The following is an 11,309-nucleotide window of genomic DNA, read 5'->3' on the forward strand; positions in this document are numbered from 1 at the left end:
GATCACAACTGTCATACCTATGCATTCACCAAACAACGAAATCATTATGCAATATGCAATATTCATGCTAGTTTTAATTTATTTAAAAACCAAAGTTGTGTTTCTAGTTTCCACACTGACCTGACAAAGAAAATCCGAGCAGAATTATTCCGAATGTCGTGATTTCCATCATTTTGTGTTCACAGTTTGTTAAAAAGTTACGTTTCGTGCGGGTGTTGATGTTTGCGTTGCACAAAGTTGATGGTATGAATAATTAACGCGTCGCCGAAACTTTCGGATGATTAACCACTCGATTGTTCGAATTGTTCAAAGCTTTTTTGATCGCATTATTAGCTCCGCAACAAATTTCAAAACTAATTCCCGCACTGAAAACACTTTTCCGTAAGTTTTTGTAAGTTCCAATTACAAAAAACAAACAAATTCAACGATTATCGCTTCTTTGGCGTTTGTTTAGGTTCCAACGAAAAGTTTGACAACTATTAAACTATAGGAAACTTCATAATCCGTAATAATCTCGTGAAACTTCTCTGAAAATCGCCACGAAAACTTCCACACCACTCGAGATTCACTTTTTGCACTTTTGTGCGTGCAACATCTCCGAGTTTATCTGATTGCCTCGTGAATACTTTTACGCACTTTCCGGTGACTCTTGCAGCAAACAAACTTTTTCGTAACTTTCGGCCACTTTGCTAAAGTGTGGAAGAGGCGCGCGCGCGAGAAGACACGCGCGCAATTCGGGTAGCGCGTTTTTCGGTAGCGTCTCGTCCGCGTCCACCCACGTCGCTGGCGAGCTGCGTACTGCCGCGAAGAACGGTGGCGATGTGGAGCAACAGTGCGCGGCGCGGCGCCGCGACGCACGCGGCCCACGGCGGCATGGGGTCGAGCGCCGTGTGATAAGCGGAGCGAAACGCGCTTTCCACTCGCTGCGCAACGACAAAACAATGCAAAAAATAACGAAGCTACGTTATTTTAATTGTAGTGATAGAGATATTGTACTTCTAGTGCAGAAAATAAGTGATTTAAGTGAGTACAAGACTCATTTTGGAGTAATTTTAAGTAAAATCACAAAAAAATTGAAAAAATTTTGCAGAAAATTAGTTTTTCGGAGATAAAAACAAATTTTTGCACAAAGATAGTTCAAAAATGCAAAAATATTCAAATAAATGTGCAGGAAATGAACATAACCTGCAAACTTTGAGTGAAAAACACTTATTTTACTCATTTCGATGTAGAAAACACCAAAACCAGCAAAAAACAGAATTTTCCACACTAAAATGTTAAAAACATGGTTTTCCACACCAAATTGTGTACAGAAAACTGTAATTTCAAAGATGGCAGTCAATAAACCAATTTTTCCCTTAAAAATACTTCAAAAACGCAAAAATATTCAAATTTTCTCCTTCAAAACATTGCAAGACATTGCAACACTAATGAAAACAAAGTTGAAACTAAACAAAACAACCAACATGGCGTCGAATTGAATGCGTCCAGGCGCAGATACAAGTCCAGTGATCAACTCCGCCGTTTCCCACACGCGCCCACCGCGCAACTCTCTCATTTAGCATTCGTACGCAAATGGAACGCGCCGCGAATGCAAAACACGCAATTGAATATTGCAGCAGTGACCTACGTTCGTATTGTAGATAGTCTCTACTCTACCTATACCTGTATTAGTAGCAGTAGTAAAAGGATGGAGAACGTCCGAACGTTCCGAACATTCGAATGGAATAGTTAAAGGTGGCCGTAGACCGGCCGCCATCATGCGCCGTTCGTACGTAATAAATTTAAATGAAAATGCAATGTCGGTGAACCGAATCCGAACACTTCCGTTAACGGCTGCGGTGTAGCCCGATATTTACGTGTTAGTAGATGTATACGTGCGCAGAGTGCGTGATTGCACACTAATTTTTTATTAACATTTATTGTAACTTGTGGATGTCTTATCTTACCTTTTTCTAACCTGATGGTTGAAGATGCGGCACGCTGAAGATTTTTGGCTTCTCACGGGTTGGCACTGGATGGAAAGTCTGTTGCAATATGTTCAGGAGATGCACAATTTTGTCTTTGTTCGTGTGGATATCACGGATATACTAATTGTTTTGTTAATTGTCTGTTTTTTGCAAGAAAAGCACGAGCTGAAACACGCGAAACTAAAAGAAACGCGCGAAAGAAAGTGATAAAGATGCGGCAATAGTTTGAACTAATTGTGTGTGATCGGTTGCCTATAGTGAATTTAGAAAAGTTAAAAATTGTTTAAAATTGTTTGTAATTTGTTTTAAATTAAATTTTAATAATGTTTATGCTAGTAAAATGTAATAATTTATGATATTTTTGTTTATTTATTGTTCTATTTGTTGTTTTATTGTTTTTATTTTTGAATTTTATTATTTTGAATTTAGTTCCAAAAAAATCCGCAGCAATACGTTGGCAGCACCATGCAGGCAATGAATACTTAATTCCACGCGAAAATAAAAACGCAATTTACTTGTTATTTCTGTTATTTTTGCTCGCGTTTGAATAATTCCTCTCATCAGTACGTTGATGGTGCCTCGCGTGGTGAAAAGCGTTTGGCTCCGCCGCTGGTGATGGCCCACAAATAGAACAAAACGCACGACAAAATCGAGCGCAACGGAACAAAAATGGAATAAAACGAACGAGTCAATTAAGAATAATAGGAATTCTTGATAAGTTTTCTTTGCGCCGGCGGTTCGTGCTCATTTGGCGGAACTTTGTAATGGACTCGGGCGGCGCTTGCGAAGATCGGACGTCGGGCATATATACACATTGTTTCCAGACTTTCCTCAACCGGGCGCCCCAGACGCAGACTTCCGCGCAAAAAATAGCAAATAATGAACACGGCGCTAAGCAAACAGACGCGATGCGGAAGCGCACTAGTGTGCGAATCAAGAAATGACAAGACAGAATACAGAAGTTTGTATTATATGTATTTGCACAGACGAAAACAAGCAGGACGATATAATTGAAGCTTTCGAACACAATTTATGGCGTTCAGATACTTGGCAATCATTCATTTTAACTTGCGTTCCGCATCCAGGCACTTATTAAACACAATTATCTTGGTTTTGTTTTGTTTTCGGGGGCAAGAAATTAATCAAAACGAATCAAACAAAACACCAACTACTGTTTCCATGTCGCATTCAATGAAAAACTTCTTCTAAACTTGTATATCAATAAAAACAAACAAATATATCACATAACCTCAAAATTCCTAACTAATTTTAACGTTTTCTTTCATTTTTATGAAAAAACGTGAATTTCTTTTGTTTTCCAAACAAATAAACCGTATTTCTGATCTTGATCCACTTATGATCCATAAACCATACTAATATATTCATTACAGACCATTTGGTGGCGACGTGCAGCGTATAAGACGAAAGCTAATTAATATTTTAACGATGTGGAAGCATGCATGTCCATAAAAAGGAGCGTAGTGTAAGCAAAACGAAAGAAAATCTATATTTACGTTTGTGCAAAGTGCTTCTAATAGCTCTATCACAACAATCTACTTTCCGTGTGTATTCCATATGCTACGCAGGTAGAAATGTCGTAAAAATGTTGTAATGGAATTTTTAATTGACTCTCCTGCGTAAATAGTACAACAGGCTGAAAATTGAATTCAGCGTGGAGAAAACGAAATGGCGCGCGGAACGATGCATAAATTATTAGCGTGGTTTCACAGAGAGCAATTAAAAAGAAATACGGTTTAAGGAACTAGTAAATACTAACAATTTGGTTCAAACTGTTCGATATTATTCGGAATACGATGAAAAACTCAAGTCGGAGTTTAATTATTGACGCAAATTGAGCAGGAACAATGAAAACCAAAGTTTTCAAGTAAATATTTTCGTCTAAAGCTTTTATCTGTGGTGTAATCAACACCATAACTATTGAAAACTTCCTCACCTTCGAGAATCTTGTCAATTGACTTCACAATTGCTGTAGAACCATTATATCTACAATATTATGCAAGTTTTTAGTAAAAAATTAAAATTTAAGAGGTTTTTACTTACTTTATCGTGATATTCGACTTGCAGGAATGATTCATCATACAAATCGATGGATAAATGGCGGCTGCAATCGGTCTACGTTCAGAATTCAACCCGGTTTGTCTTTCAACAATGCTGCCATTACAAAACAATTGCACCATGTGTTTTACTAACATTTGTCCCATGAAAACCTCTAAATCTTCTCTGTTTTGTATATATTCGTGAATATAAGTAAAGAAATCAGTCTTACTTCGTAAATAAATGATGATAATCAGTGCTACTCCAAGGAAATTCATTTTATCACTGCGTATTTCAAAATTTGTTAGTAATGAATTAGCGTATTTGTAATTATTGTCTGAATCACCAAAGATAACTGATGTTTTATCAGCTTCTGTGTAGTTACTGGTGATACCTTTCATTATGCACTTGAAGGCTGGTAATGCTTGACCTAATTCGTAGAAAATAATCATGCCAGGACATTCAAAGCGATGGCTTGAAGACCATGAAGTTGTCTTACAGTTTTCACTGCAGTATAGGCAATAGGTGCATGAAGGACATCTGAAAAGAGTTTGTTATTAGGTGAAAAATAACGAGTGGAAATGAATTGATTAAAATACTAGACTTGGAAAGACCCCATAGCAATCAATGACACCAAAAAAGGAAGAAGAGAGGAGTGTAGACTACGACTGGACTGCTGGACGACTCAGGCACGACTGAGCACGGGGCTCTCTGTGCGCTGCCTTTTATACCTGCGGCTGACCCGCAAAAAGTGGAGGGGGAAGGCGTGTGAAGTCAGCGAAGGTTCTCATTGGTCGCGTGTAGCGGTATGACCTGCAGGTAGTCACCAGGTGTTTCCTACAAACGACCAATCAGAAACTTCGCTGACCTCACGCGCCTTCCCCCTCCACTTTTTGCTGGTGGGCCGCAGGTATAAAAAGGCAGCGCACAGGTAGCCTAATGCTCAGTCGTGCCTGAGTCGTCCAGCAATGCAGTCGCAGTTCAGGTTCCTCTTTCCTCCCTTTTATGACGTCATCGGTAAGGTTTAAGTCGTACATACGCGGATATTGCTTTTCACCTTTTGATTTATATAAATGTAACTTACGGTAATGAAAAGTAAGGAATATGCTTCAAGCAATTGTAGCACACTTCGTGCTCAAGTTCTTCACGAGATTTGAAAATTTGCGCAGCAACGAAAGCTTCTTCTTTAAACAAAATGGAGTTTGGTTCAATATCTTTAGCGGCGATAACATGGCGGCCTTTTTCTGAATTGTATCTGAATAAAACAAATAATATTAAAATATGTTGATCTTCTTTTCATTATAAACACTAATTTTTAATTTACCTTAATTCTACTAAGTCTGTAGCAAAAGCAAACGTTTCATTCATTAATAATAAGTTTTCCGGATCTAATTTAGCTGGAGATTTTTTCCCTCGCCAGTTCTATCCTTATTCTTATAATTATTGATACATTGTTGAAATATTTCTGAAATTAATTAATTCTGAACTATTAAGTGTTTAATCATACAAAATTTATTACCAGTATCCTTAAATTCGTCCTCCATGTCTAATACTTGTTTATTAAACTCATCATCCATATCTAAATGATAATAAGCCTGTAGTTTTCTTAATAAAACTTTCTGTTGTAATTCAACAGGATATTCACTTGCAAAACAAGCTCCAATGTCTTTTAAGCATTCATCATACTGCTCCAGAGCAAAAGATGCTGCTGATCTATTGGCTAGTGCTTTACCATACTCTGCTCCATTGTGAATTGCAAAATGCAGGCTCATTGTGTACCATTTAATACTTTCTTTGAAGTTTCCTCTGCAGTAAAATTTATTTCCAAGGCTTCGAAAGGTTTCAGCTTTTGTATTGGACTTGGTAGGTGTTTCTGCAAGTTGCTCACTGAGCCATTCTTCATGTGGAATACTAAAATAGATATTATTTATTATTACACATGTTATTTAAGGGTAGATTGAAATATAAAGTGCACATACTTGTTCGTTTCATTATAGAACTTTAAAAAGGCTTCATTAATTGATAAGTGTTCATATTCTGATGAGTTTTGATCTAGTAAAACAAGTAATTTTGTCCATTGCTGCCCTTCCATTATGGAAGACAAATTATTGCTTAGTTTTATTAATGTTTTATAAGTTATTACTCTTTGAGAACTAAATACCTAATATAACCTTAAAACTACTTTGAAGATAATTTAAAAGTTATTGATAAAAATAAGAAAAACAAGAAATAAGTTATTCAATAATTTAACAACTTTATTGTTATCCATACAATATACATATTAATACTCAATTCGTATATCTAAACTGGGATTATGTTCTTGTAACAATAAACAAGTCATTTCAAACTCTTTAGAAGCAAAGATATCATCAATATACAAAATCTTCAAATGTTCCAACTTGCACAGAGCCTCAATACCCCTGTGTGTAATATCAGGAATATTTCTAAGGTCCAAATACAGCAGTGAATGACTAAAAATGTTTCCAATTCTATCCAGTGCCCAATCATCCAATTTCTCACACCCATTCAGACTCAGCCACTCCAGACTCTTCAAATTCTTTAAATTCACCATACCCTCATAATATAACTCTACATCAGTGCAATCAATTGCCTGTAGATACAAATCATCCTGATACTTTTTGGGCAGTTCATAATCATTGAGTGCATTGGCTTTAATCCACTTGTCATCACCAAAGAATTTCACAGCCGCGCCTCTGTGAACGAGAAAATGGGCTGCTGCCAATTCACTACCAAGCATTGCATGTCTTTCTGGTAGATATTGCTGGAGTGCAATGGCTTCTCGCTCCTTTTTCTTGGCCCACCAACCTTTGAATGCACTTGGAGACATATCAAAAGGTTGCTGGACAAAACGCAAAAACGGTGAGGCTGGCTTGTCATCGTAAAACCACGCAGCATTGTGTAATACTCGCCTTCCTTTTCATGCCATGGTGTTCTCCACTTCATATCTTCTTTAGTAGCAAGCTCAGCTTTCGCTTGTTGTTTGGTTTGAATCACAGATGATTTTGTTAATTCAATTGACATGGATGTTTTCGGGTCTTTCGGTGCTGCACTGCATAAACATCTTTGTAGTTTATCATTTTGTTGGAGTATTCGTTTGAAATTTTGTAGTTTTAACATTTTTATTGCGGAATTTTGAAGTGTTTATCAGAAAAATGTTGCGGGACACGAGAAAGTGTGGTTAGATTCGCTCGCATCAAAAGATGGTGCCAACAATCGATAATAAGATAATTATAAACAAAATAAGATTATAAAAATCATAATAGACTGCTTTTTATATACTAAATCAAGTAACATTAGAAAAATGTTTATTGTTGTGTAGTTTCAAACGCAATCAATTCGCCAACCACAAATGATACTCAACTGTTTTCTAGTTAGTTAGCCGATAAGACAAGTTCAAATAAAATTACACACTTGTTTGCCTAAGTGAGATGTCAATCTGCTTGTTCATTTAAATAAAGTATTGTCGTACATTTACGTAATGCATTTTACGACTGTCTTGTTGTGTTAACTCTTGCGACATGAAATGAATCTTTACAAAAACACAAAGCAAGCTTAAATTAAGACCTGCACTCATGTATTATGCATTTGTATGTGTAGTGTAGCCTAGCTATTTCAGACTTGTTGATTCATTTCTGTTAATGAACGTTGTTCACGTTGAAGAGATCTCCGGCGGAGGGAAGTGGCGCCAGGCCACCTGTAACATCCGGTAGGGCTGTCAAATCGGGTAGGTTTTGTATGTGAGACTTCAGTTCTTGTCGTACGGTGTAGACTTTGGATAGTTTTTCTTGGTACTCCTGAAAATACAAATAAAATTAATATTTTTTGTGTATTTTATTAAAGTTTTGATGTTTTTACTTCTAATCCAGCTTCTGCTTGGGCCAGAAGTTCTTTCTGTGAGATGAGGAACTCTCTAAGCATTGAAGAAACCTTTTTTCTGCTTTCCACCTCGACGGAGAGTCGACTATTGTAGTCGTTTAGTAAAAGTAAAGCATCTTCGACTTTTTTTGAAAGTCCTTCAGCTGCATCTTTGTCTAAAACAAAAAACAACGCATTTATTAATAGGAAATTTGAATTTTTAAAACATTTTACCTTCTATTTTAGATAAATGAGAAGTTTCAGACACTTCAATTGGAAGTTGAGCAATCTTCTGCCTGACACCCTCATCAGTAGAAGCAGTATTATTCTCTAAGTCTTGAATAGCTTTGATAAGCTCTTCCGGTTCCGGCGGATCTGAGGCATTTATGTTTGGACTTAGGTGTACATGAGTTTCCAGCTTGCCATCCACCTCAACAATCACTTCAGTCTCAGACTTTTTCCTTTCTTTCGGATTTGAATTATGATTGGATTTCTGTTTCTTGATTGGTGGTTCTTCAATACTAGCTGGGAGATCTAAAAATAATATTATTTACCATTTAATTCTATTAAATAACTGTTTTAATTACTTAAAGCTTCTTGGAATTCCGTAATGAGACTTTCATCATACATTTGTCTGTCTTTCCAGATATTTAACAATCTACCCAGGCTACCTTTGGTCTTCTCATCACAACCACTGCTGGCAATGTTTTCAAAGGCTTTTTTTAAGTGCAGACCAAACTCCTTGCCATATTCAGGCCCTTTTTTCCTGCTGTTTTGTATTACATCATTGGCAAGATACATGTAAACTAATTTTCTTGATGTAGCTGCAAATTTATTATCAATAATTGTTTTAGTAATTGTTATTATGTGGTTACCTCTAATTAATTCTCTGAGCCATATTTTCACAACTAATGCATGGTGTTTTCGATGGTGTATGATCCACAAACTCAGAGTTTGAATGCTTTGAGATGAGTTGTTGAGTTCATTCAATTTTTTCACGAGCGCACTCTCCGTAAACCCGGTCATTGTTTAAATAAACTAACTCTCCGAAGCACTCGAAGCGCATTTAGTTCGTATTAGTCAGGAATGTTGTTATTTCGAATGTTTTACAACTCGTCTGTATGCCGCATCTCAAATCTTCGTCACTGTGGCACAGGTTATGTTTGCGAAAGAGTTTCCGTGATTAATCCGCTAGGTGTCACTACATCAACGTAAAAACATGAAAAACATTTATTTATTTAAACATTAATTTCTTTAAAATATTGTATCAAATACAAATTAAAACATAGCATAAAAGAAGTAATTATTTTGTTGCCAACCAGATATCAGAAGTGCAATCACCGCCAGGATACCTAAAAGTTAAAAAAATGTCAAAAATCAAAAATAAAAAAATTTTGTTTTGAAATTTTACCTCATTTCATGAGCTAATACTGGCCCATCTGGTCCTTGACCAAAATCAACCAAGAAGTCCTGATCAAGTTTCATGCCGCCATTAACAGTATCAACATCCAGCTTGACAATGTAGCTTCCATTCTCGACATTTTCTGGATAAAACTGTTTGTCCCACGGGAATACAAACTGTTACTGATGTACAATCTCTTCCCATCTAATGAAAGTTGCATCATTTGTGGCCCAGCATAGAGTCTCTTACCCTTTACAATCACAGGATCCGGTTGTGAAGTAAGCTCTTCATCTTCAATGACTTTAATAGCTGAATCATTCAATATTTTTCCTCCCAGAAACACTTGTCCCGTTAATTTCGGGTTGGCTCTATCAGTAATATCATACTGACGCACATCCCCATGCAACCAATTGTTCAAATACAGATATTTATCATCCAGAGAGATGAGAATATCCGTAATCATTCCCTGAATGTGAGAAGTCAACCATCCTTCGACTTTCTTTTGTTTTACATCGATTGCTTTGTGTACTGCCCAGGTGCCATCTTCCTTTTGGTAAAACCTGTAAATATTTGCGTTAACTGCTGCACCTACATACCCTTGGGCTTCTTTAGGGTTGTGTAAGAAGCGGATTTCCAATGGGGCGCAACCCTCGGGACCAAGGTCAACACTCTGGAGCAATTCACGAGTACTCCACTTGTAAAATTCAAAGAAGATCCGTAAGCATTCGGGTTAGCGCTGTGGGAAGGATGGAAACCTGTTTTGAACACTTTAGGTGCTCCCCATTCAGATGCCACCATGATATCATGATATGGTTGGTACCAGAAGTCATAGCCATACTTGGCTAACTTCCCTGGTTTGGTCCAGGTGCCTTTCATCTCGAAAGTCTTCGCGTCAATTAAAACAAAGTCTCCTTTTCCGTTACCATCTTTATCTCCCATGGTGGAGATCATGATATCTCCAGTTGCAAGACAATGCGCTGTGTGAGGAGCAGAGCAGTTAATCGAACGCATTACTTCACCAGGGATTGCATGGTGGAGAGTTGGAGCTCGTGGGTTTTTCCCGGTGTCGACGAAAAGCACTCGGTCGGAGTTTAAGCAAGGAAGGACAAGCTTATCGCGTTTGAGGGTTTTATCGCAGCAGCCTGTGCTCTCATGACAACTGGAGCAGACGTTCCAGCCACTGTGGTGGAGCTCATCGTTTTCTTGACCAGTGTGTAAACGATGAATAATCTGTATATAAATAAACATATTTTTAGAATATTTTTAGTTTATGTGTAGTTTTGAAGTGTTTTTTACTTGACAATATGTTGGGGACTTTGGATCAACATCAACAGTAGCAAGAAAATCAGTTTTTGTTGGTGATTGATTTGGTTGGACGCAAACAACGTAGAGGAGTTCTTCACGGGGGCCATTTTTCATGGCGTCCAGAGGGGATGCATAGCCAGGACCTACAAAGTGTTTAAATTAGTGACTAGAAGTCAATGACGATGTTTTTCTTTATCAAAAACTAATTATTATTGTGTAAGAAGATAAAATTTCGATGGTCAAGAGTTCAACTTTGCCCTGGTGACAATAGACACCAATTTAAATACCAATTTGTACTGTTATATTACTTTAATGAAGAATAATTTAAGTTTTTTCAATGTCAAGTGCAAGTATCAATCAAAGACAGTGTAATTTTCCTTTAAATTGATGTTTTCCAAGCTTTATAATGATTTTTTAAACATTTTTATATCTTATCTAAGACTTAAGTACCTTGTGATGACATTTTGTTAGTTGTAGTTGTGGTTTACCGTATATAAACAACTAAGCCGGCTATAAAAACACAACTGAGTTACACTGAGTGAAGTTACTCTTTAAATCAGTAACATTACCAAGTTTACTAAGCCCCCCTCACTGAATTACTACTGATAAACCCACATCCAATCGAGTTGTCCAGATTACTATGTATTATAGTGTTGGTGATGTCTATAACTGGATTCTGAACATGTAACATACATACATAA

General features: G+C 37.0%; 5 protein-coding genes across 7 annotated transcripts in view; all 5 read right to left on the reverse strand.

The window, feature by feature from the left end:
- Window positions 1-2,126, reverse strand: part of LOC135793869 (hemicentin-2) — a 121,862-nt gene extending 119,736 nt beyond the window's left edge. For 2 of the 3 annotated variants that reach the window (XM_065304980.1, XM_065304982.1), the window contains exon 1: window positions 121-774. In XM_065304980.1, the coding sequence (XP_065161052.1) occupies window positions 121-172 (52 nt within the window). In that variant the 5' untranslated portion in view covers window positions 173-774. Of the gene's footprint in view, window positions 1-120; window positions 775-1,949 lie in introns of those variants that run through there. The other variant, XM_065304981.1, reaches the window with a different exon arrangement.
- Window positions 2,127-3,139: 1,013 nt separating this feature from the next.
- LOC135794745 (SET and MYND domain-containing protein 4-like) lies at window positions 3,140-6,192 on the reverse strand. Its single transcript, XM_065306129.1, has 6 exons — window positions 6,005-6,192; window positions 5,545-5,936; window positions 5,350-5,365; window positions 5,110-5,280; window positions 4,032-4,565; window positions 3,140-3,974 (listed from the first exon to the last, which is right to left on the reverse strand). The coding sequence occupies exons 1-6, from the start codon at window positions 6,115-6,117 to the stop codon at window positions 3,806-3,808; spliced, it is 1,395 nt and encodes a 464-aa protein (XP_065162201.1). The 5' UTR covers window positions 6,118-6,192; the 3' UTR covers window positions 3,140-3,805.
- A 63-nt stretch (window positions 6,193-6,255) lies between these two features.
- On the reverse strand, window positions 6,256-7,299 carry LOC135793379 (distal membrane-arm assembly complex protein 2). The gene is given in 2 exon segments (XM_065304317.1): window positions 6,256-6,932; window positions 6,935-7,299. Coding segments are annotated over 2 exon segments (855 nt in total). The 5' UTR covers window positions 7,164-7,299; the 3' UTR covers window positions 6,256-6,306.
- Window positions 7,300-7,334: 35 nt separating this feature from the next.
- LOC135793378 (regulation of nuclear pre-mRNA domain-containing protein 1B) lies at window positions 7,335-9,062 on the reverse strand. The gene is made up of 5 exons (XM_065304316.1): window positions 8,777-9,062; window positions 8,489-8,725; window positions 8,136-8,435; window positions 7,902-8,077; window positions 7,335-7,840 (listed from the first exon to the last, which is right to left on the reverse strand). Exons 1-5 carry the CDS (start codon window positions 8,925-8,927, stop codon window positions 7,682-7,684), a joined length of 1,023 nt encoding a protein of 340 aa, XP_065160388.1. The 5' UTR covers window positions 8,928-9,062; the 3' UTR covers window positions 7,335-7,681.
- Window positions 9,063-9,117: 55 nt separating this feature from the next.
- On the reverse strand, window positions 9,118-11,217 carry LOC135793377 (methanethiol oxidase). The gene is given in 6 exon segments (XM_065304315.1): window positions 9,118-9,253; window positions 9,313-9,472; window positions 9,475-10,008; window positions 10,011-10,533; window positions 10,600-10,751; window positions 11,059-11,217. Coding segments are annotated over 6 exon segments (1,431 nt in total). The 5' UTR covers window positions 11,072-11,217; the 3' UTR covers window positions 9,118-9,204.
- Between the last annotated feature and the right edge of the window lie 92 nt (window positions 11,218-11,309).

Source organism: Atheta coriaria, unplaced genomic scaffold (assembly GCF_025399875.1).
Source record: "Atheta coriaria isolate IRGN ID8LTWV9N9 unplaced genomic scaffold, Caltech_Dcor_3.1 hic_scaffold_6_pilon, whole genome shotgun sequence".
In the NCBI taxonomy this organism is placed as follows: Eukaryota; Metazoa; Arthropoda; class Insecta; order Coleoptera; family Staphylinidae; genus Dalotia; species Dalotia coriaria.

Bases quoted from the DNA above. Each gene is read 5' to 3' on its own strand.
- LOC135794745 (XM_065306129.1), bottom strand. From the start codon at position 6,117: ATGGAAGGGCAGCAATGGACAAAATTACTTGTTTTACTAGATCAAAAC. The intron at 4,566-5,109 runs GTAAGTTACATT...AACTCTTTTCAG, and splicing joins ATTCCTTACTTTTCATTACC to ATGTCCTTCATGCACCTATT. The intron at 3,975-4,031 runs GTAAGTAAAAAC...ATAATATTGTAG, and splicing joins AAGTCGAATATCACGATAAA to ATATAATGGTTCTACAGCAA.
- LOC135793378 (XM_065304316.1), bottom strand. From the start codon at position 8,927: ATGACCGGGTTTACGGAGAGTGCGCTCGTGAAAAAATTGAATGAACTC. The intron at 8,726-8,776 runs GTAACCACATAA...ATAAATTTGCAG, and splicing joins GCTCAGAGAATTAATTAGAG to CTACATCAAGAAAATTAGTT. The intron at 7,841-7,901 runs GTAAAAACATCA...TTGTATTTTCAG, and splicing joins AAGCAGAAGCTGGATTAGAA to GAGTACCAAGAAAAACTATC.